Raw genomic sequence first — 24,275 nt, forward strand, 5'->3', positions numbered from 1 at the left:
TCTGGTTCAGACATAATATGGAATATTACATGGGCTTCCCAGGTGGCGCTAGTGGTAAAGAACCTGCCTGCCAATGCAAGAGATATAAGAGACACAGTGTTTGATCCCTGGGTTGGGAAGATCCCCTGGAGGAGGGTATGGCAACCCATTCTAGTATTCTTGCTTGGAGAATCCCCATGGACAGAGGAGCCTGGTGGGTTACAGTCGCACATGGGGTCGCACAGAGTCGAACACGACTGAAGCAACTTAGCACATGCCTATGTCCATGAGAGGTTATGCTCATGAAAACACACTTAAGGCCACAGGAAAACATGATATAATGGTAAAGTGTAAGAAAAAGGATTTAAACTACCCATGGTGTGATCCTAACTTATAAATACAGATCAAAAAATTAAAATATTAGTGTTTATCCCTGAATTGTGGGATTGCAAATGATTCTGATTCCTTTTATTCTTTTATACAGTTTTCAATATGCCTACAAAGAGCATAATGATTATTATAATTTAAAAAAAAACTACTTAAAAACAAAAATATAAATAACAGTCCTCTGGGTTTTGTAACCCTCAGTGTGAACCAGGATGTGCTTTGGAAAAACAGGGCAGCAAAATGGGAAGTGCCCTGGTCAGAACTGAAGTGTGATTCCAGTTCAGCTAGGGCAAAGATCCCCTTCACCCTACTGGGCCTCAGTTTCTCCATCTGGAACAAGGGTATAGAAACCACTTGGGACTGCACATGTTGTGAGAAGAGGAAATGAGATCGCCAAAGTGGGACACTTCTGTTGATTGAAGAGTTCTCAGACCGTTTTCTTTGTCATGGAGTGCATTCAAACCGTACATTTCCTTCAACAAAATCTCCTTAAACAAAAACTTAATGAGTGCTTATAAAGTCAGTGATTGCCACTTATCCAGGAATTTAAGAGCTCATTTCCGGTAACGCGGCTGCTTTTTGTTCTCGTCTTTCTTCCTATAACCTTAATGTGAAAACATTTTATTTCATCTGAAGAGTAACCACCTGACTTTTATTTACAGTCCTAAATTCAAGGAGGTGATGATAAAAACCAGTTTAGCTGAAGGGAAATTGCACCCACCCCACCCCCATCCCATCCCACTCCCCACACCACACCACCACCACCACCACCACCCCCACCGAGCGAGTGCTTCTCTGGAGGAATCAGGTCCCTCCCCTTTGTAGGAGGGGTCATTTGTTTCCTTGAACCATCCACGCCGCTGAACTTTAGAAGAGGTTTTGAGCTGCTGCGGTTCTGCCTGTCCTAGCTTTGAGACCCACTTGAAGGAACCATAACTTACAGGACCTTTTATTCACACCAGGGGGTTCTCTTTCAGACTTGGGCTCCTTGAACCAGCATGAACAAAAGTCCATTTTGGCAGAGTCGTCGAGTACACTGTTTCTCTATCGAACCGCTTTCCTGTTTAAAGGAGCCTATGGGGTAGATTGGAGAAGGAAATGGCAACCCACTCCAGTGTTCTTGCCTGGAGGAATCCCAGGGACGGCGGAGCCTGGTCGGCTGCCGTCTATGGGGTCGCACAGAGTCGGACACGACTGAAGCGACTTAGCAGCAGCAGCAGCAGCAGCATGGGGTAGATACAAAGCATCATGAGCTTGATATTTTATTTGACGCTTACCTTGCTATTAAAGGTGGCTCAGATGGTAAACAATCTGCCTGCAATGCAGGAGACCTGGGTTTGATCCCTGGGTCAGGAAGATCTCCTGGAGAAGGGAATGGCAACCCATTCCAGTATTCTTGCCTGGAGAATTCCATGGACAGAAGAGCCTGGCAAGCTAGAGTCCGTGGAATCGCAGAGTCAGACACGACTGAGTGACTAACATTTTCACTTGCTATTAAAAGCACTTTCCCAATGCAATGAATTCAGTGAAACATTTCCCAAGCACCTAACATGTATCAGGTCCTATAGAAATAGGGTTGAATGAGATGTGGTCCTTGCCTTCAATGAGCTCACAAAATAGCAAGAGGGATTGGCACGTAAGCAAATACAGTGCAGTTGACTCGAGAAATGCAGACGTCCAAGGGACCTGGAGTGGACCTGAAAGACGATCTTCAGTGTGGTCAAGGGAACAGATGAGCTGGTTCCGAAAGTGGAGCAGAAATGTGCCAGGCAGCCAAGGCCGAGGAAGATTTCAAAGGCTGAGTCAGAAAGCAGGTACGAAGATACTAAGATAGCCCAACTTGGTGACTGATGGCATGCTTGGAAGTGGGAGCTCTGAGAACGAGGCCATTTAATAAAGAAGAGTAGAAAATGGCCTTGGTATTGATCTCACTGCCGTGGGATGCGGCTCTTTTTTTCCTGGATCTCTTAGCCAGTTGGACAGTATTTATTGGCTGTGTACACCGTGCTCAGGGTGTTACTGAGTCCAAGCTCTTACTGCTCACCACACGACAGGCCAATAAATAGAGAGACAAGTTGTTGGGGCAAGGAATAGCGACTTTATTCAAAAAATCAGCAGGCTGAGAAGATGGTGGACCAGAATCACAAAGAACCATCTTCCCTGAGTTAGAATTCAGGCTTCCTTTAATACTAAAAGGGGAGTGACTAAAGTCCTGGTTCCGGTCAGACCCCAGAGGGGATGTGTTAATTTCTTCCTTCCTGCAGCTCTTCAGAGGTGGGCCTAGTCAGAAGGTTTCCTGTGAACTAAACAAAGATATTTTAGTTTGACCTCTTTCCATGGAAGACAGCCTTCCCAGAGATGGACTGTTATGTGTCATTTAAGCTCATCGGCAACATCCCTTTAGTGATGGACTTGCGGCAAAAACAATAGAATACAAAGGCTAAAGTAAAAGTAACAGATTCAATATGGAGTCAGATTTGTTCTTCCCCATTACAAGGGTTCTGTCGCTGGAATGAACACACAGGTGGAAAGGATTACGCCTACCCCACCCTCACCCCATCAGCTATGGGCAGGACAGGAGACAAGGAAGGAAGAGGAGCTGCAGGTGCAGAGATGGGCACTGCCTGTAGAAGGGAACTGGGTGTCCAGCAAGCATGAGTCTCTGCCTCCAGGCCGGGCCAGAGGCTAGCAGGCTGGGGTGGTGGCAGCGGTCAAAGCCTTGAAAGGTATAGCGTGTCCAGGGCAGTGACAAGAAATGAGGAGGGCAGAGAGGAAACCGGGAAGAGGCTCGCATGCCAGAGGGAGGCTATGGACTTGATCACATAGGCGCTCAGGAACCTCAAAGAGGACCAATGTCGGAAGTGGGCATCTCTGCCAGGTCTGTTTTGGAAGGCGGCCTCGGATACCTTGTAGAGGATGGATCTGTGGATGGGAAAGGCAGGAGGCTGGAAGCCTATTGCCAGAGTCCAGGAGAGGACAGACAAGGCCAGGGCAGTTGGGACAGTGGACCAGGTTCCAGGAAACGCTAAGGAGGCCATGAAGGCAGAGGGAGAAGGAGGGGTTGGTGTTTGTTCTAATGTTCCCTGATTGGGTCACTGGCAGATGGTGGTGACCTTCGAGGAGACGCGGAATGCGGATTTGGGGGGAGGGGAAATAGCCGTGTCGGTGGGAGGTACCTGGGGGCCATCCTGGATGGTAAACAGGTGAGAACATTCCAGCTGGAGGGGCATATCTGAGTGTGAGTGGCTGTGAACTTTCTTGACTCTCAGGAAAATTTCAGGATAAAATACCCAAATAGGAATCACAGCACTCTAATCATTTCTTTTTTTTTTTTTTGTACGAGTTCCAAATAAGAAAATAGTTAAGCCAGAAAACGTAATTGTGCCTATTCCTAGAATTGGGTAACTGATGTATCTTTGCAAATTGTTCATTGAACTGTGCCTATGGCTTCCTGCCAGCCCTCAATGAGATTTTTATATTTCCTAATTATTCAATTACTACCCATAAGTAGGAATTTGAAACTAAACCCAGACTCCTTCATAATTGAGTATTCTTTTGAATCATGAGTACAGGAAAGGAAGTTGTCCATATTGGGAAACTAAGATGGTAGACCAGAGGAAGTGTATGTATCTCGTCCTGTGGCTCTGTCCGGGGCTCAATTTCTCAGCCATGTGAACTTGGGCAGGTCACTTTTATTTTTTAACTTTTAAAAAAATTTTGCTTATTTTTAATTGAAGGCTAATTACAATATTGGGTTGGTTTCTGCCGTACATCAATATGAATTAGGTATCATATATATACCATAGGTATACACAGGTAGAACTCTTTGGGCAGGTCGCTTCTTTGAGGTCAATTCTCCGGTTTATACATTAAGACTAGTAATAATAGGGACTTCCCTGGTGGTCCATTGGCTAAGACTCTGGGCTCCCCAGTGCAGGGGGGCCATGTTCGATCTCTGGTCAGGAACTAGAGCCCACATGCTGCAACTAAGACCCAGCACAGCCTAATTAAATAAAGAAAAGAATAGTCATAATACTCACACACCCCCACCCCTACCCCCACCATTGCTGTAAATCTAAAGGAAAGGAGAATTTGCCAGAGAAAGTGTTCTGTGTGCAAACCCACTCTAAATGTTGGTTCTATCATTAACTCCTTGTGTGTTACAGGTCTCAGCTGCTGGGGAAGCCGTTAGCCTCACAAGAAAATCCCACACACAGCGATCTGGCCAGTGTCTCACAGGGTAACGCCAACCCTGACGCCCACCTGCCCTCCATCTGCCTCAAGCAGGTGTTCCCCAAGTACGCAAAGCAGTTCAACTACCTGCGCCTGGTGGACAGGATGGCAAACCTATTTATCCGCTTCCTGGGAATCAAGGGGACGATGAAGTTGGGACCAACAGGCTTCCGTACCTTCATCAGGTCAGTGAGACCAGCCCCCTCTGACTGGGGTTCGGCAGCCTGGAGACCAGCCTGACATTTGGCTGGCCCCTTCTACCTGACTGGCCCTGGGAGAATCTGTGATGCCAGATTGGGCCTCACTGGGCTGGGATTGGCCCAGCAGCTGGCACTGGGCCTGGCATATAGTACACTCTTGTTCGTTGAACGAATTAATGAATGCTACAGATGTGACAGCATTCACAGCCCTGTGCTTGTGGTTAAAAAACAATTCCATGCTACCTTGAGCAGGATCCTGAGACCAGAGGTGAATAATTGCCCCTTGGACTCAGACAGATCTCGTGCTTCCTAAACTGGGTGAAGTTCTCCCCAGGGTGCATGGCTGAGTGCTGAGCATTTATGAAGCCACAGCAGAGAAGCAAGGCCTATCTTTCCAAAGTGTCATTTTCAAGAGAGAAAAGTTAAATAATTCAGTTGATAAATAATTTAATACAATTGTTCCAGCATAAAAATAATGTGGTTATATTATGAAGTATAATACAAAATTTGCATGAAGCACGAGACAAAGAAACTGTGTTTTTGCCACATCCTACAAAATAGGCCATTGCCACCTAACCTCCTAAGATTGTTGTTTTCATTAACTTGCCTCTACCCTCTAGGGCACTTTGAGGGCAGTACAGGAGCATTTATTAGCTGTGTGACTTTGGGTAAGTTAATGACGGTCTCTGAACCTTGATGGTCCTAGAAAATGGGGATGAAGCTACCAGTGCCCTAGGCTTGTATGTTATACACCTCAGAGAAACTATCTGCTAGTGTTCAATGCTGCTGTTGTTTTTCTCATCATTAGTTTTAATATTTCTATCTAGTAACTCAAAGTCACCCTCTTCATAGTTTTATTCATGAAGGCAAATAATTAGAAGTCTGGAATTGGAAACCACTTTGTCATGTGCTTTTCTCTAAATGAATTTTATAAATTCTCACTCTAGCCCTCTGATACTCCTGATAGGATAGCATGCAGAAGTATCAGTAGGAATTTTTGCCTTCTCAATAAACCTGAAGTCATATTCTCACAGTGATTCTGAGAAGGGCTTTGTGTTAGTTTCAGGTGGAAAGAAAGCCCAGTGGAAAGAACACAGGCTTTGGGGTTTGGCTTCAGAGCCAAGCACATTACTTAGTAGCTGTGTGGCTTTGAGCAAATCCCTTGTCTTCTCTGAGTCTCAGTTCCCTCATCTGTAAAATGGTAATCATCTCTCCTGCCTCACAGGGTTGTTATGAGGTTGGGATGGATGTATTATATCATAAAGGATCTGGCTCACTGCCTGGTTTACAGGAGCTGTTGGTGAAATGGGAGTCTTGTGGTTATTATTTCCATGAGGCAGAGGGAATTTTCAAGAAAGTCAACAGGTATGTACTGTTATTTCCCTGAGAAAACTACCTAACGTGATACTCTCTGACTTATTTAGGAACTGCATTTGACTTGTACGAATAGATACCCATCTATAGGTGGTTTAAATAGTTAGACTAATTTTCTCTCATATAACAGGAAGCTTGGCAGTGGGGCTTCTAGGGCTGGTTAATGACTCTGAAATGTGATCAACTCCCCAATTTCTGTCTTTCTGCTTACCCATCCTGAGCATATGCTTCAAGCTTCAGAGTTACCCTATGGTTACAAGATGACTGCTCAAAATCCAGCCACTATGGTCAAATTCCAGGCAGGAAAAAGGAAGAAGGAAGGATGAGCAAAAGACATCAGTCAGATGCTTCCTTTTATTTCCTAGTGTCAATACAATTCTATTAAGCTGTGAGAGAGCAGGGGAGATTTGAAAAGATGACATACTACAAGAATCACGTCTCAGTTGCCTGGGGGATGGGTGGGGGGAGAGTGCAGGCAGGAAGGATAAACAAACCGGTGGGTGGGATCTACAAGGATAAGGAGGGCAGAACTGTGTATACGAGACAGCAAAAGAGACACAGATGTATAGAACAGTCTTTGGGACTCTAAGGGAGAGGGTGAGGGTGGGATGATTTGGGAGAATGGCATTGAAACACGTATGTTGTCATATGTGAAACGAATCACTAGTTCAGGGTCAATGCATGTTATAGGATGCTCGGGGCTGGCATGCGGGGATGACCCAGAGGGAGGATAAAGGGAGGAGGGAGGTGGGAGCGGGGTTCAGGAGGGGGAACTTATGTAAACCCGGGGCAAATTCATATCAATGTATGGCAAAACCAACCAATATAATATTGTAAAAAAAAAAAAAAAAAAAAGACAACAACAACAAAAAAAAAGAAAGGTTGTTGGGGAATAGTATCACTAGAGCTTTTGGTTTTTCTAGAGAAGCTAGAAATACCGATTTTTATGTGAAATCTCAATGCATGTATATACAGAATGTCGGTGATTCAGAAAATTATTTGGGGTTCAATCAACACATGACTGCCCATCAAGTCCACCGGTATGTGGCCTGCGAGAGGCTGAGGTATATAAAGAGGACTGCTATGCTCATACACAATCTGGAAAAGGAAATTCTTGAGAAGATTCGAGAACCATTCTAGCAAAGAAGGTTCTTAAAAGGCAGTCAGACGGGAACTGGATGATATCAGGGATATTGCTAGAAATCGGTCTCTGTGTGAGAGGCTTTAGGGTTCTTCCGCCCCTTTGTTCTCTCTGATTAAGAGTGTTTGCATGCAAAACGGAGAAGGCATGCAAAGGGGAGAAGGCAATGGCAAGCCACTCCAGTACTCTTGCCTAGAAAATCCCATGGATGGAGGAGCCTGGTAGGCTGCAGTGCGTGGGGTCGCTAAGGGTCGGACATGACTGAGCGACTTCACTTTTCACTTTCACACATTGGAGAAGGAAATGGCAACCCACTCCAGTGTTCTTGCCTGGAGAATCCCAGGGACAGGGGAGCCTGGTGGGCTGCTGTCTATGGGGTCACACAGAGTCGGACAAGACTGAAGTGACTTAGCAGCAGCATGCAAAACGCGAATACGTGATGTTAGCAGCCAGGAGGTCCTGCAGCCATCTTTCCCAATCTGTGGCCGAGAACCGTTAGTGGGAGCTGTGGTGACCGTGACGAATGACTATGTTTCCAGGGGAAGAAGAGGTAGCTGGAGCAGAAGGACCCAGACAGTGAGCCCTTCTCCCCTCCCTCGGCCCCTCCCCCGGCAAGTGTCCCTGGTAATTAAGGATGAAGGAAGACACGAAGGACCCATCGCACAACAGTTAATACATTTCTCCTTTAAAAATGTACTAAGACATCCCAACAGCAACTTCGTTGTAAAAGGTGATCTCGGCTTTCAGATTTGTATCTGAATATATTCCGTCTTGCCAGCTAAATTTGACAGCGAGCGTTTTTTCTTGCTAACAACTATTCTTTCTCTCTTTTCCACTTGGGTTTAAATTTTGCTTCATTATGAATTGATAATATTTGTGCCATATGTTAAATCGAACCAAGTGCCCTTCTCTGGAGCACCATGCTAGAGACATATTTGCTGGCTAGAGAACCTCCTTTCCGAGCTCCCACACAAACAGCAGAAGTCGAATTTGGCTTTCATCTGTCCTACCCACTCTTCCTCTCCAAGTTCCTGGAAGAGAACTGGAGGGAACAAAATAATAAACATTCCGATTGAATTTATTTCCAGTGACCATCTCTCATAATGTGTTGCATAGATCAGCAGTTTTAGGAGTGAATTATGCTAATGCAAGTCTGGCTATATTCTATTTTTCTTTTCCACCAAGAAATGAGAAATAATGAACTGTCGTCCTCTTGTCTAGAGTTAACTCTATCTAACCAGCTTGTCGTGTCATTTCCTGAGGAGTAACAGTAGCAAGTATCACCATGAATTAAGCACCTTTTTTTTTTTTAATTTCATGATAATTGCTGAGGTGTGGAGACATCTCTTTTTCTGAGAAATGGAAATGACCTGCTCCTTCAGTTTGACAGCTTTCTCTGAAGGAAATGCATTTGTGTTATTTTCCTCCCATCGGGTTCCTCATGTGGGGAGCTTTCTGTGTAATTCACTAAGAACACGTTTCCCAGACGTATCCTCCATCGGAATCTGACATCAGTTGGCACAGGCTGCAGTTTCCATTTCCGCAGCCCGAAGATGAAATGGTTTGCCAAAACCGGAGTTTATTTCTAGAAAATGGAGGCAGCTTCTCCACACCTCGAGCGTTCGCTTCACGCCCGGCCATTCTGCCTGGAGACCCCCACTCCTCTCCTCTGCGCTTTCTAATCCCAGGCACCTTCTAAATTAGAAAACGGCTTTCTCTTTTGCCTTTTTTCCCCTCCTTCCGCTGCCTTTTCTCGTAAGGAGATATTAATATGCTTCCTAATGTGTAGCTGGGTGGGGGGTGGTTCTTCTCTGAGAGGCAGCGGGGTGTGTGAGAATGTTCTGGAACAGAAGTGTCAGGGGGCCCTGCCTCCCCCTCTGTCATTAACTCCTCAGTGACTTTGAAAATTTCCTCTGTTCCTGTGATGATTTCTTTCCAGTAATAGCATGAGACGTTATGCCTGGGATATCAGTAGCCTTTAAAAATAGATAAGTTATAAACCAAAATTGTCTTTCCTGATCCTCACCAGCCAAGATGTTTAGATAGTGTTTATTTTTTTCTTTTTTAAACAAATACTGATTATTTGTTAACTTTCACCTTACAGCAAGCTCTCCAGGAAAAAATAAGCATCTTTTCTTTCACAGAGAAGGATGAACACAAAAGAAATTCTATAAATAGGATTTTATGGAGTGGAAAAAGTTGATTTCTAAATTTCCCATGAGATGTCAGTAGTTGTTGAGAGGAAATGGGGATGATAATTTCAAATCTTTCTAATCTTAGACTCTTAATGAACTTGAACGATTTGTGATTCTCATTCTGTGCACCCATGTTCTTCTGATTCTGGAAAGAAACGAAGAAACAAAAAAAAACCACCCCAAATCCTTTCTGGAAACTGGCTCTACATCATGGAGGAAGGCTGAAAGCCGTCATGTGTGCCAGGCACTGAGCTAGTCCTTAAAATAACTTTGTATGGTGAGTTACGATATCATCATACAAATAAGGAAATTTAGATGCAGAGAGTATCAGTGACCTGCTCAAGGTCACATAGCAAAGTCAAGATTCAAACTCATGTGCGCTTGACGCCAAAGCTCACTTTTACCATGTACATTTCTAGCCCATCCTTTCTTAGGAATCTTTCTGGCTTCTCATGTTACAGTATTGGCCTTCTCCTCCACTGAAGAATTCATCCCACCTCTCATTAGTAATTTGAGGAACTGCCTCCCAAGGCATAAGGGGAAATGGTTCAAATGATCAAGAGCTCCCAAGGCCTCAGATTTTTATACCAGACTGTGAGATGACATCTGCCACCCAAGAGCATACCCAAGACTCAACTGGATCCAAGCTTTGTGTCACTCACTCGGCCCAGAATACCACTTACACATAGTAGGCACAAAATAAATTCTGTATTGAGTGGATGGATGGGTGAAAAGTTCACTCCAAAGTCTTAACCCTTGGAGACATTCCCTGCTTGAGTCCATTGTTGACCATGGGGACAAACCTAGGAAAACTTAGTGATCCTGGTTGTCTTACCCCATCCCCCAGCCTTATATCCCAAAGTGTCTCAACAGGGCCTCTCTAGAGGCTACAGCCTTTCTGGGCTACGTGAGACTCTGTCTCTGGAACCTTGGGTACTTCCTGCAGCTCTGGGCTGGGCCACTTCCCCACTTCTTCCCAAAGTTCCCAAGACCACAGCTGTATCCTCCAGGGGAGCCCTGGATGTGAATCCCAGCTGTGTGGTCTTGGGCAAGTCATGTCCCTTCTCTTGAGTCTCAGCTTACCCAGCATTGAAATGGGTCTAAGAACACCTCCCTCATAAAACGTTACAAAGCTCCAGAGAGCTAATGAGCAGGAAGGAGCCTGGCACACAGCTGGTGCCCAAGAAAGTGCCTACAGAATTAGAATTCTCGCAAGCATTTCGTGTCAACTGCAGCCAGCGTGGACCCCTCCTTTTCCTGCCCCAGTCCAGATGTTATCATCAACTGTATTTGCAGGTATCACTAGGGAGAACAAGTTACCTTGGAAAGGGGATAGATGGAGAATCATCTTTGGTAAATTACAGCTCCTACTCAAGGTTTGACACTTCTATTTTCTGCCTGTCAGGAAAAAAATAACTGTATACCAGTGGTCAGTCTGGTTTCCCTTTTTATACTCCATTAACCCACAGGGTAAGCCAGGCAGAGCGCCTGTCCTGTGGGGAACAGGTAGTCCAGAGGACATGGACATGATAATTAGAGAAAACCCATAGCTGCTTCTAATGAAACTTAGGAAATGAACAGCGCAGGTTGTTAGAATACCTTGGGAGGGACTGGAGCGGGTCCCCAGCAGGACCCAATAGAGATAGCCATCTTGGTGACAGGTGACGTGAAAAGCTCTGCGCCCACTGACATGTTGTTACTGGGGCTCAATAACTGCGCTGATGTGCTTTGAAGTCTGCCACGGTGACTTGTGATGGAAATTCAGAGCGGAGCCCAGGAGGAAGCAGGATGTGAATTGATGGCCTGAGGAATACAGGCAGGGAAGAAAGGAGAGACAGGCCGGAGGGAGAGAAGGCGGGAGGGAAGGCGGGAGGCTGGGAGATTGCTGGCATATAAGGAGCACCAGCCTCATTTGGGCACCGTGCTGGGCACCCACCCAGTCACGCCAGGGGTGTGCATGGGTTTGGAAAGGGCCCCTGGAATGCTCAAGTCCTGCTTGCCAATCAACCCCCAGCCTCTCGGGTTCCTAAGGGAGCTATTTACGCAAGAGATGATGACAAATGGGAAAGCAAAGAACCACTTTATCATTAGCTGGGGCGACGGACGTGGACACATTTGGAAGGTTGATAGCAGCGTGGAATATGGTTCGGCCCAACAGACAGCTGGCCCCGGGGTGTAGCTTTCAGGATTCCCAGGCCAAATCCAGCCTGGGTGGGGATTCCCCTCCCAGCACGACCTGCTTCAAAAGGGTGGTGAGTTCTGCCTCCATTCTAACAGACCCCTCATCCTCCTATCCAGATGGTCTCACTGGCGAGCCCCGTTTCTCCAGAGTGAACAGGGCCCCTCACTGAAGGGTCAGCCTCAGGTAGCCTCTGACAGGGCTGAGATGGTTCTAGCTTTGGCAGAGGAAGAGGGAAACGAGAGAGAGATGAGGAAGGAAATCAGCAGTTGTCGTGACCCCAACGAGGTGCCAGGCCCCAAGATGCACAACCTCATGTCGTCTTCATAATGGCCGTGTGGGTGGGTGTTACCCTCTTCATTTAAGAGACCAGCCAATACAGGCACCAAAGTGAATGGTCCACAGTCACACAGCTAGAAGAAGCCACGGGGCCAGGATTTTAACCCTGGTCTGTCTGATGCCCAAATCATGCTCTTCACAGCGTGCCTGCCTGCAGTGACTAATAAAGACTGCCTGGTTAACAGGTCAGGAGGCTGAGGCTCAAGGAGGGGAACTAGTTTAATCAGGGCCATTTGCTCCTAGGTGGCAGAGCCAGATTCAGCTCAAGACTTGCCATCCTAAGGTCCCTCCTCTTCCCAGCCCTTTAGAGCCCTTATGAACCTCGTTACAGGAACCTGTAAAGGCAGTGAATGGTTTGCTGCCATTCACCCTTCGCTAGTTCCTGCTGTGGGGGTGGGGGCAGGGTGGCATCCAGGAGGGGAACAGAGCCCAAGCAAAGGCATGGAGGCCAGGCAGGACAGGTTGGCTCGGGTCTGGCAGTGACGTGTCCTCTCCCGTCTTGGGCAGGAACTGCAAGCTCAGCAGCAGCAGCTTGTCCATGGCCGCGGTGGACATCCTCTACATCGACATCACGAGGAGGTGGAACTCCATGACTATGGACCAGCGGGATTCAGGTACCTCATCACCAGGGAGGACAGGCAGGGATGGGCGATACCTTTTCTCTTCCTTCTTGTTAAGGGTCAGGGTGGGGGAGGAAGACGATCGTCTTATTGCTACCAAACCAAACTTGGGTGTGTTTGCCTGCACACAGTAAAGCCAATCTACTGACTCAGGGTGGTGGTAAAGGAAAGTGCCGTGTTTACTGCAGGCCAAGTGAGGGGTCCAAGCAGCTCAAAAGACGTGAACTCCCCAGTGGTTTTCAGGGAAAGGTTTTTAAAGGCAGGGTGAGGGAGAGGGTGGCACGGTTCATGATCAGCTCGTGAATGTTCTTTTGATTGGTTGGCTGTGACGTAATCAGGAGTCCACATCATCAACCTTCGGGTTCCAATCTTTCTGGGGTCTCTGTGCTTGTGGGTGGCATGCAGTTAACTTTTTCACCTGGTGGGGGTTTCAGAATCTGCAAAACAGCTCAATGGATATGGCTCAGAATATTGTCTGTAGCCCTTCTGAGGAGGAACTGAAGGTCCCTGACTTTGTTTACTGACTTCACTACTATTGGTTTGTCCTGCTTGACTGTTTTCCTTTGTTTCTGCATTTTCTTACTTCTCTGATTAAATTTATTCTTTGGAACTTGGGGGAAGACCTCGGCAACTAAAGTTTTTCTACAAACAAAAAGCAGGCAGAGGATATAGGGTGGGGGGAGTTGGTGATGGACAGGGAGGCCTGGCGTGCTGTGATTCATGGGGTCGCGGAGAGTTGGACACGACTGAGCCACTGAACTGAACTGAACTGAACTGGGGGCCTGTCCTGGGAAGTCTTGGTTACGCCGCCAGCTCTAGACGTGACTAAGGGGATTGGACTGAGTCTGAATCCAGAACCATGGTTGTTCAGACCGTTGTTGTTCAGTTGCTCAGTCGTGTCCGACTCTTTGTGACCCCATGGACTGCAGCATGCCAGGCTTCCCTGCCCTTCACCATCTCCTGGAGTTTGCTTAAACTCATGTGCATTGAGTCAGTGATGCCACCCAACGATCTCATCCTCAGTCAACCCTTTCTCCTCCTGCCTTCAATCTTTCCCAGCCTCAGGGTCTTTCCTAATGAGTTGGCTCTTCACATCAGGTGGTCAAAGTATTGTAACTTTAGCAAGGCCATGCCTGCGCAAATTCGTAATTCCACCACTGGAATCCTTTGCCTAAAGCTTTGATTCCATTAATATTGGAAACAGTTCCTTACTCATTGGTTGGTTTCTCGGTGCACAGTTCTTGGACATAAGCTGCGCCAGGCCCCTGATAGGCTGGAGTGAACAGCACTTGGTTCTGACCCAGCAGGGACGGGCTGCAGAGTTAGGAGGCAGATGAGAACACAGCAGTAGGTAGGGTGTTGCATGCTAGGATGGAGACAAGCACAGAGAGGCTATCAGGAAGCCCAGCAGAAGAGCTTCTTAGCAAGGGGGCACCCAAGGAAGACTTATTGTAGGTGGAGTGGGATCAGCTGAGGGACAGAGTGTGACAGTCCCCTCCTGCAGGGGTGTCACCCGGCCTAGGCAGAGACACAGGTAAAAGGTTCAGGTCACCCCGAGTAGCCTGGAGGGTCTGCAGCAAGGAGGGAAGGGAGAAGGGGCGGGGATGGGGCTGCAGGCACTTGATTTTAATCCCCTAGAGCAGGGGCCCCCAACCCCCGGGATCTACTGCCTGATGATCTCAGGTGGAGCTGATGTAATAATAACAGAAATAAAGTGCACCATGAGTGTTACGCCCTTGAATCATCCCGAAACCACCACCCGCCTCATCCATGGAAAAGTTGTCTTCCACGAAATCAGTCCCAGGTACCAAAAACACTAGGGACCACTGCGCGGAGGATGTGGGGCCAGTGAAGGATTCGGCAAGAAGAATCTGCCCTTTGGTGGGTGAATTTCTGATCTTTTTCCTCCCAGAGGGTTTTTTCCAAAAAAGTCATAATAACTATACCTGACATTTGTACAGCTCATCACAAAATTACAGCGGGCTCTCATGCATATTCCCTCATTAAACGTCCCTGTGAACCAGTGCAGTAGGTATTACCACTTGCATTTCACAGCCTAGTAAGCTACAGCTCAGGTAATGGCAAGCCCCCCACCCCCACGGCTGCCTCCTCCTTGCAAAAGGGACAAAGGGAAGGGGGGTGGTGTCTCAGGGAGCAGTTTTCTCCTGCAGTGGGGCAGCAAGGACATGAAATCAGAGGGGTTTGGGGGGGCAGGTCGGGAGACCCAGACTAAAACTGATGATGCCACTTCATATGATGTAAGCTTGAGAAGTCATTTCGCGTCATCCTGTCCATTTCCTCCTCAGTAAACGGCGCCCGCATCACCTGCTCTCTGGGTTGCCCTGTGTCGGAGGGTCTCCAGGCCTGTGGGCTCCACTTCGGGAAAACCCTGGGTGCTCCCTGCCAGCTCCTGCCCCACACCCCATGTCTGCCCTGGCCACAGCTCCCTGACCACAGGACCAGCAGCCCTTCGCACAGGTAGCGGTGCTGGGGCATCATTTGCTAATTGGCTTCGTGTTTGATAATGATGCTTCCTACTGCCAGTCATTTCCCACATTAAGAGCATGCTGCCTGGCACTTGACCCATGCAGTGAAGGCTGGACTCCTCCTGCGAGTAGACATGATTCTCTCTTTCATACAGAGAAGGAGACTGAGGTTCAGAAGCATGGCTGGTGGGTAAGGTTTTAACACCAAGCTGCGTCATCCCTTTCTGGTTGCCTCCTCCTCTTGCTAATTGGTCCTGGAGTAAGAGGACCACCCAGCTCCCCACCACTTCCCTTTCTTAAATTCAAAAGCAAGACTCAGGGAATACTAACACCCACTGCCCACTCCCATAGCATCTCCATCGTCGGAGTTCCCTCCCAGCCTTCCCCGGCAATCAGGAGAGGCTGGAGATGGAGTGTCTTAGAAGCAGGCAGTTGAATTATCTCGAGGACGGAGGGCGCTCCTGTGACAGTCAAGCCGCCCGCTTTCTGCTGACGCCTTCAGAAAGTGAAGAAGTGTTTGCTCTGTGAGCTGAATGCGGGTCGTTATCACAGCAGCCTGTGGAGGGGGCCAGATGAGGGGGTGGGGTGGCAGTGGAATTATTAAATATTGAAATTGATCAGGAGTAGCAGCAGGAAGCTATTTATCATGTTTTATTGCTTCAAACTAGCATTACCATCTGGCCCATTGTTAATTCTGAGTAGCTTTTCATGTTTTGTTTGCCTCTCAAATTGTTCCCCGTAAGCGGAATCCACAGGGGCTGCCCACAATAACAGGCTCGGGTGAGGTTTTTCTGGGGTCTGCCGGGTCTCTCCATCTGCTGACCAAGCTGAGGAGGTGGAAAAAAATACTTATTTTTAGAACATACTGATGCACGAATCCGGGGCTGGGACCTTCGAGGTCCTTCCACCCTGCCTCAGCCCCTGGATGTGGGGAACAACAATCCTTAGTAGGAACTGCAGTTTTAAGATCACCTCCGATGTGCAAACGTCAGTGCTAATGCTCACATCAGACCTTCGAGATGTGTAATCAGATCGTGGTTTAAGGGCTTCCCTGGTGGCTCAGAAGGGAAAGCATCTGCCTGCAACGCAGGAGACCTGGGTTCGATCTCTGGGTCAGGAAGATCCCCTAGAGAAGGAAATGGCAACCCACTCCAGTACTCTTGCCTGGAAAATTCCATGGATGGAGGAGCCTGGTGGGGTCAGTCCCTGGGGTCACAAAGAGTTGCACATGACTGGGCAACTTCACTTTTAGTTTACAGAGGAGGGTCCTGAGGTTCCAGGAACAAAGGTGACTTGTCTGAAATCCCATAGACAGTGAGTCGCAGAAGCCAGATTGGAACTCAAGCCTTCTGCCTCCTGATCCCCAACCTTGGGCCACACAAAACAGTGCTTATTCATTGCAATTACAGGGGAGAAAGTGGAGCTTGTGAGTCAGTAAGTGAAAGGTCAACTCACAGAGCCCAGGGAAGACAGAACTGGAGTGGGAGGTGGTACCAGGTCCATGCACTTGTCTCCCCTTCCTTCACCCACAGAGGTTATACTCCTGTTTCCATCACTCCTGAAAGGAAATAACAGGGTCCGGAGGCAGGGTGTGGGGGAGCAGATAGGCAGTGGGCTACACAGTAAAGCCAGAAATGAGAAGCCGGTCTGTGCCCACGGACTCAGGGGCCACTGCTGTTTCAGCTGGTGCAGGCTGGGGCCCAGGTACCCCCTAAGAAGGTCACTCTAGCATCTCCTTTTCTCAAGGAGAAGGGTCTTCTGAAGTCAGCCACGTTCTCAGGACCATGCAGGAAGCTACTGGATGTCCAAAGAAGACCTTTGTGATTGAGTGGTGCTTCTTCCTCTTGGCAAAGGTCAGCAGAGACCCCAGGGAGGCCTCCTTCCTTCCTTCCCTCCATTGTGCAGGGCTGAGGGATTCTCAGGCCCTGGGTTCTAGCACAGGCCTGGCCAGAGGTGTGAGTGCTGTGTGAGGAAGGGGCAGCTTTACATGCCCCAGAGCTGCTGCTGAGGGTGGTTACTCCCATTTGATCGATGCGAAGTCTGAGGCTCAGAGGGCTGAGTTTAAGCCAGCGTGTCAGGTCTTACAGTGGGGAGCCTGGGATCCGAACCAAGAGCAGACAGCCTTTGGAGCTCCGCTGCGGCCCTTCTGGGATCCCTGCATCTCCAGCCACGCAGACGCAGAGGGTGCAAGTGTAACAGGGTGGGGGCCACAGAGGAGGGGGCCGTGAGGGTGAGCAGAGAACGCGAGCAGGGCGCTGACAGACCAGGAAGGGCTCTCACCGCTCGTTCTGTATCCTCGCGGGCCTGGCACATCGCCCAGCGCATGCAAATGCATCTTGCTTGGTGCCCGGTGAATGTTCGGTGAGCAGACAAGTGCCAAGATAAAAAATATGCCCGTCCCCAAAGCAGGGCGTTCCAAGGATGAGAAGCATGGCTTATACTAGCAGTGGTCTATAGGGGTCTCCCTCTGCTTTCCTACTGTCCGGCATAAAAATGCCAGCCCCGTTGGAATAAGACCATCGCCCCAAACCCAGACCCCAGTGTGTCCAGGTGCTACTGCACCATCCCTTCCTGGAAGCCAGCCGAGACCCTCCTTCTGCCCTGATGGGACTCTGGTACCCACCACGGGGCTTAAACAGATTCCTGATGCTTGAGGCCTTTATAGACCTTTGAACTGCGTGAGGAGAACCTGCTATTGAAATGGAGAAGAAAAATGGTGTTTGAAAAGATTAGAGAGGGAAAAAAACTAGTAAGAAAAAGCATGAGTGTTGTGAAATCTAAATCTCAGACCATCCTTTTAAATAGGCTTGTTATTGATTGCTTTTTAATTGGACCCCAGGCGCACAGAATTGGGTTGATGATAATCCTTGGTTCACGAGACACTTCCATGGAGATCCATGCACATAGCCTGCTGTATTTAGTTAGCTTCTTGAATTAGTTCTTTTTAAGAATGACATAAGCATCCACACTGGAGAAGGCAATGGCAACCCACTCCAGTACTCTTGCCTGGAAAATCCCATGGATGGAGGAGCCTGGTGGGCTGCAGTCCATGGGGTTGCGAAGAGTCGGACACAACTAAGCGACTTCACTTTCACTTTTCCCTTTCATGCATTGGAGAAGGAAATGGCAACCCACTCCAGTGTTCTTGCCAGGAGAATCCCAGGGACCGTGGGAGCCTGGTGGGCTGCCGTCTATAGGGTCGCACAGAGTCGGACACGACTGAAGCGACTTAGCAGCAGCAGCATTAGCAGCAGCAGCAAGCATCCACACACTCTCATGACCCAAAGCAAAAGCTAGGACTTGATGATAACATGCATATCACGTGTGGTTCTTCTCTCTCATCTCCCCTCCCCACCCCCAGCCAAACCAGCTCATTTCCTGCCTCTCTCTACCTGAGGAGTCCTCATCTGGATCCCATGCCCATGGCTCCCTAAATAGACTGTCTTCCTCTCTGTCAGAATGCCAATGACTGTCTAGGAGCTCAGTGGAATTTCATAAGAGGCAGTCTCCCACTCTCCTGCAGGCCAATGTAATTGTCAATTAAAAAAAATGTTTTTTCAGTTTCCAATTCTAGAACCTCTAGCAGAACACAGAAATCTAAATAAGGATGTTATCGGCAAAAATGGGGTGTGGTAGCCCTCCCATTTCCCAGAATCGAATGAAGAAACGTTTGTCAGTGAAGATGCAGTTCTGTTATGTCACGGAAATTGCACTCACGAATGCCTCCTTATCACTGAGACTTTCTCTTACCTCTTCCCAGCGTGGAATTCACGCCTCTGTGGCGAGAGACAAGGGCAGCATCAAGATTAGGCAATAAAAGGCAGTGTCACTGGCAGCATCTATGTGAGACAAACACTTCGCTTGCAAAGGGAACGTTTGAGCTCAGCATCTGGGCATCTGGTTCATCTAACCCACAACTAGGGGTTTCAGAACAGCTTTGTTCGCTTAGCAGCCAGATGTTTGGCTATTTTAAGATATGAGCTGGGGGACTTCCCTGTGGTCCAGTGCCTAAAACTCTGCACTTCCACTGCAGGGGCCTTGCGTTTGATCCTGAGTCAGGGAACTAAGATCCCACATGCTGCAAGGTGAAAAAAAAAAAAGGAAGGGAGAAAGAAAGAAAATTAAACTGAATAAAAATGAAAATACAATATATCAACTTAAAAAATTATATGGGAAAAGTCACACACACAAAAAAACAAGCTAGAGGTCCCTCCCAGTAAGCAATGGAAAGTGAAAGTGAAGTTGCTCAGTTGTGTCCAACTCTTTGTGACCCCATGGACTGTAGCCTACCAGGCTCCTCCGTCCGTGGGATTCTCCAGGCAAGAGTACTAGAGTGGGTTACCGTTTCCGTCTCCAGGAGATCTTCCCAACCCAGGGGTCGAAGATGCTTTACCATCTGAGCCAGCAATGGAAACATGATGGCAGAGCAAGAAGAATGGATTGGAGTCTTTCCCACCGGCCTTCCTCACCCCTGTGAGCACACGTGTGACTCATGCGTGCACAGTGCACACCTGGCCTGCAGAGGGAAATCAAAGGGTGGCATAGTTAATGTCTCTTACGTGCTGTGGACTCTTGGACCAAGAGAGGAAACATTTCTTCCACTGTTTGGAGAACTTCTAAACTCTGTGCGGGCCTTTGTGGGGCTGCCTGGGTTTGATTGGCAGTATAGCCAAAGCTGGGCTACCCAAGGTGGCGCTAGTGGTAACGAACCTGCCTGCCAATGCAGGAGATGCTAGAAATGCAGGTTTGACCCCTCCTGGGTTGGGAAGATCCCCTGGAGGAGGGCATGGCAACCCAGTCCAGGATCTTGACTGAAGAATGCAGTCCATGGGGTCGCAAAAAGTCAGACTGAAGCGACTGAGCACGCACGCGCACATAACCAGAGCCAAGGGCTCTGGGATCAGACATACCTGGCTTCAAGTCTGAGCCTGATAAGTTGCAAACTAGGCGATGTCCACAAGTTATGTAACGTCCTCTGAGCCTCCCAGTCCTCTCCTGAAAAGTGGAGATAATAAAGGTGCCCGCCTCACAAAGACAAGGATGTGGATGAAACAGGACAAAGCAGAGAGTGCTCAGAGCAGGTGCTCAGCAGGAAATGCTCACTAGGCAGGGGCTGCTTCCCTTGTGACCACCTGGCTCTGACTGCACCCGTCTCCCGGGACATGCTTCCTGGGCAACGTCTTGTGCCAGGTGCTCTGCAGGTGCTGGGAACAGACAGGAAGAAATGCCCGCCAGGCGCGAGAGGGATGGGACGTGGTGGCAACAGACTTTCCCTCGGAGCCGACGGAGTGCCAGGCCCTACCTTTCTTTCCCTCCAGGAGGGCCCTCAGCCACTCTTGGCCTGGGCTACTGCTGTCGACACCCTGGAGCCTGGCTGCTCCCTCCTCATCCTCCCTGCCCCTTCCTCTTGCGTGGTACTGATGCGGGGGCGGGGGGGTGGATAGGAAGAGGAACCCATGCGTCCAAGGCAAGTGGGGGCAGGGTAGATACTGTGAAGCTGGGGACCTTGAGCAGGAAATGCAGGACTGCCATGTCAGGGCCCCCGCGCCTGGAGAGCCAGGACCACTTTGCCTTGGTCCCCGAAGACCAGCTTTCCCCATCTGCTCTCACTCTGGTGGGCGTTCCTGCCATCCGCTGGCTGTGGCGGCCTCCAGCCCGCTTCCTGCCTCACCCCCCAACCCGGAGCCCACCATCAACTGCCTGTAGTCAACTCCCTGCCACGTGTGCAGCCACCCTTCTCATCACTAGCCTCACAGGCACTTGCTGCAGCCAAGGTGGCCGACCAGTTTGGTGTCCCTCCATCGGGGCACTTGCCTCTGCCCGAGACCCTGTCCCGTCACAGCCCACTGCCCAGCCTTCCTCTCCAGGAGCCGCCCTGAGGCTGGACCAATCCCCCCCTTTCCATCAGCTCCAATAGCCTCCCATCCAGTTCCATCAGATCCACAATGCCGATCACAGCTTGAATTACACACTGCGGACTGAGTGTGTGGCCTCTGGCCCTTGAGCTAGACTCATCGCCGTGACGCCAAGTTGTTCCTGCCTTGAGGAAGCCTAGCACTGTGCCTGGCGCATAGTAGGGATGCCCGAGGGGCGGGGCCCTGACGATCAGCTGACATCTGTGGGTGTCTGAGTCTTGTTCCAGTCTCTCACCAGATTTCCTCAGTCGACTTATGCAAATCATCTGCCTCCTCTACTTTCCCCCAGCTGGAATGAGCCCCAACTGAGATGTATGTGGTTAACGACATACTGAAATATTTAAAAGTATTTTTACTTGGAGGGTTTAGCGAAGCTTGACTTATACATATACATGGACGGCCCCCTCCCTCCACGGGACGGGAGGCAGGTTTCACGCGGTGCTGTGTCTGGCACGGGCGACGTTCTTCAGCCTTGAAATTATCTCAGAGTCAGATGGGCCTCCCTGGATGTGTGCCCTCCACGCTTACAAAATAGTCGGCGTCAGAATTATTTTTAATAAAAGCAGGCGAGCCAACAGAAATGCCAGCGAGCCCTCCCCACGCAGACGCTTATCTGGGGCTGCTGCCGCGCACGCTGCACCTTCTGTAATGACTTTCCCCTCCGCGCGTGTCGCCTGGAGACTGCCATCACCCCCACAGCCCCTGCCTCCAAGCACCTGATCTTCATCATCCTCTCCATCACCGCCAGGGCCTGGGGGTTTCTGCCGTTGTCTGGTTCTACCCCTACCCTCTGAAAAGAGACAAAAGGGAAAAGGGGGATGATGATTTTTTAATGCAGTCATTTGCTTTTCTCGTACTTGTTGCTCACCATCCCAGTTCCTGCAGAAACAGCAGCAGCAGGATGGAGGCAGTGGGAAAAGCAGGAGCCAAGGAGTCACCCAGGCTGAGTTTGGTTTCCTCCACCTCCCATCTAGGAGCCCCGGGTGAGGGGGATGCTGGCCCTTCAGCTGCGGGAACCACAGTTTCCTTTAAACAGGTCAATGACATCCGCCTTGGTTTGTTGTAAGGACTGAGTTAGGAAGTGTTTGCCTGGCTCTTTTTTTTTTTTAACTTTATTTTAACCACTGTTGTCATTCTTGATGTGTATGCGTGCTTTCCACATTTCAAAACAGTTTTCCAATCTGCTTGTGCACTGAAAGCTCACACGCCCCCTGAGCATGGTCTTGCTTCCCAGACCCCACTCACAGAGGGGGAAACTGGCTCAGAGTGGTAAAGAAGGGTCAGGGTACAGAGCAGGAACCAGTAAGATGCTGAAAAGGAGTTGCCTTGTTCATGACCTTAGTGGGAAACTTTCTAGTGTCTCACCATTAAGTATTGTGTTCCCTGTAGGTTTTTTGTACATGTTTTTTATCAAGTTGAAGATGTCCTCTCTGTTCCTACTTTACTCAGTTTTTATGATGAGCGAGTGTTGGATTTTTGTCAAGTGCTTTTCTTGCATCTATGCAAAGGATCATATGATTTTTCTTCTTTAACCTTTAGTTGATGTGATTTGTTGTTGTTCAGACGCTAAGTCATGTCTGACTCTGCAACCCTACGGACTGCAGTATATCAGGCTTCCCTGTCCTTCACCATCTCCCAGAGTTTGCTCAAGTTCGTGTCCATTGAGTTGGTGATGCTTTCTAACCGTCTCATCCTCTGTCATTCCCTTCTCCTCCTGCCTTCAAATCTTTCCCAGCATCAGAGTCTTTTCTAATGAGTTGGCTCTTCGCATCAGGTGGCCAGAGTATTGGAGTTTCAGCGTCAGTCCTTGCCATGCATATTCAGGGTTGATTTGCTTTAGGAGTGACTGGTTCGATCTCCTTGCAGTCCGTCTTCTCCAGCACCACAACTCGAAAGCATCAGTTCTTCACTGATGTGATAGATGACATTAATTGATGTTTGAATGTTGAACCAGCCTTAGTTTTCTTCATATGTATCTTCCATATGTTCTGTTAAGGGCTTCCCTGGTAGCCCAGATGGTAAAGAATCCGCCTGCAATGAGGGAGACCCTGGTTCGATTCCTGGGTCAGGAAGATCCCCTGGGGAAAGGAAAGGCTATCCACTCCAGTTTTCTGGCCTGGAGAATTCCATGGACTATACCCATGAGGTCGCAAAGAGTCAGACACGACTTGAGTGACTTTCATTTTCACTTTTCATATGTTCTGTTAGATTTATACCTATTTTATTTGGGTGTTAATGTCAATGATGATATGGGATTTTTTTTTTTTTTTTGTCATGCTGCGCAGCATGCGGGACCCTAGTTCCTCAGCCAGAGATTGAACTCACACCGCCTACAGTGGAAGCGGGGAGTGTTAACCCCTGAACAACGGGGCAGCCCTTGATATTGTTTTTCATTTCAAATTCCAAGTGTTCATGGTGGAATATACGAAGTGAAAGTGAGAAGTCACTCCATCGTGTCTAACTCTTTGTGACCCCTTGGGCTGTATACAGGCCAGAATATGGGAATCGGTAGCCTTCCCCCACTCTAGGGGATCTTCCCAACCCAGGGATTTAACCCAGGTCTCCTGCATTGCAGGCAGATTGTTTACCAGCTATTGAGCCACAGGGGAATCCCAAGGAATATAGGAAAGCGGTTGACTATTATGTAATCACTTTGTATCCTACAACCCCACTATAAGCACTTGGTTCCAGAAATTTGGTCAGTTCACTGGGATTTTCTATTAATGCATTGACAGTTGTGTCATTTGAGAGTAAAGGCACTTTTATTTCTGCCTTTCCAATCGGTCTACCTTTTCTTTTCCACTCTTGTCTTGTTTTGTCTTGTCTTACAGTATTAACTGAGTCTCCCAGTTCAGTGTTGAACAGGAATGGTGAAAGGGGACATCCATGTCATGTTTCCAGTCTTAGGGAGAAAGTGTAGTTTCTCAGCATCAAGAATGAAGTTAGCTGTATTTGATAGCTGTTTTTTACCAAATGAATGTGGTTCCCCTTTGTTCCTAGTTTGCATAGATTTTAGGTTTGTTGTTTATTTATTTTTTGTCATGAATAAATGTTGTATTTTGTCAAGTGCCTTTCCTGTATCTATTGATATAATCATATGCTTTTTCTTCTTTAGCCTATTGATGTGATAAATTACATCATTTGATTTTTGAATGTTGAAGCAGCCTTGCATACCTGGAATAAACCTCATTGTTTGTCATACTGAGGATTTTTTCATCTGTGTTCAT

At 48.4% G+C, this 24,275-nt stretch overlaps 1 protein-coding gene across 2 annotated transcripts in view; it reads left to right on the plus strand.

Annotated features, from left to right (window-relative positions):
• Window positions 1–24,275, plus strand: part of TTLL11 (tubulin tyrosine ligase like 11) — a 262,378-nt gene that overhangs the window by 210,769 nt on the left and 27,334 nt on the right. Inside the window, exons 1-3 of one of the 2 annotated variants that reach the window (XM_088841165.1) lie at window positions 1,644–2,180; window positions 4,533–4,784; window positions 12,535–12,641. In XM_088841165.1, coding sequence (XP_088697291.1) covers window positions 4,705–4,784; window positions 12,535–12,641 — 187 coding nt within the window. In that variant the 5' untranslated portion in view covers window positions 1,644–2,180; window positions 4,533–4,704. Of the gene's footprint in view, window positions 1–1,643; window positions 2,181–4,532; window positions 4,785–12,534; window positions 12,642–24,275 lie in introns of those variants that run through there. The other variant, XM_055399529.2, reaches the window with a different exon arrangement.

Source organism: Moschus berezovskii, chromosome 11 (assembly GCF_049115385.1).
Source record: "Moschus berezovskii isolate FMDL1 chromosome 11, NW_MosBer_1.0, whole genome shotgun sequence".
Lineage (NCBI taxonomy): Eukaryota > Metazoa > Chordata > Mammalia > Artiodactyla > Moschidae > Moschus > Moschus berezovskii.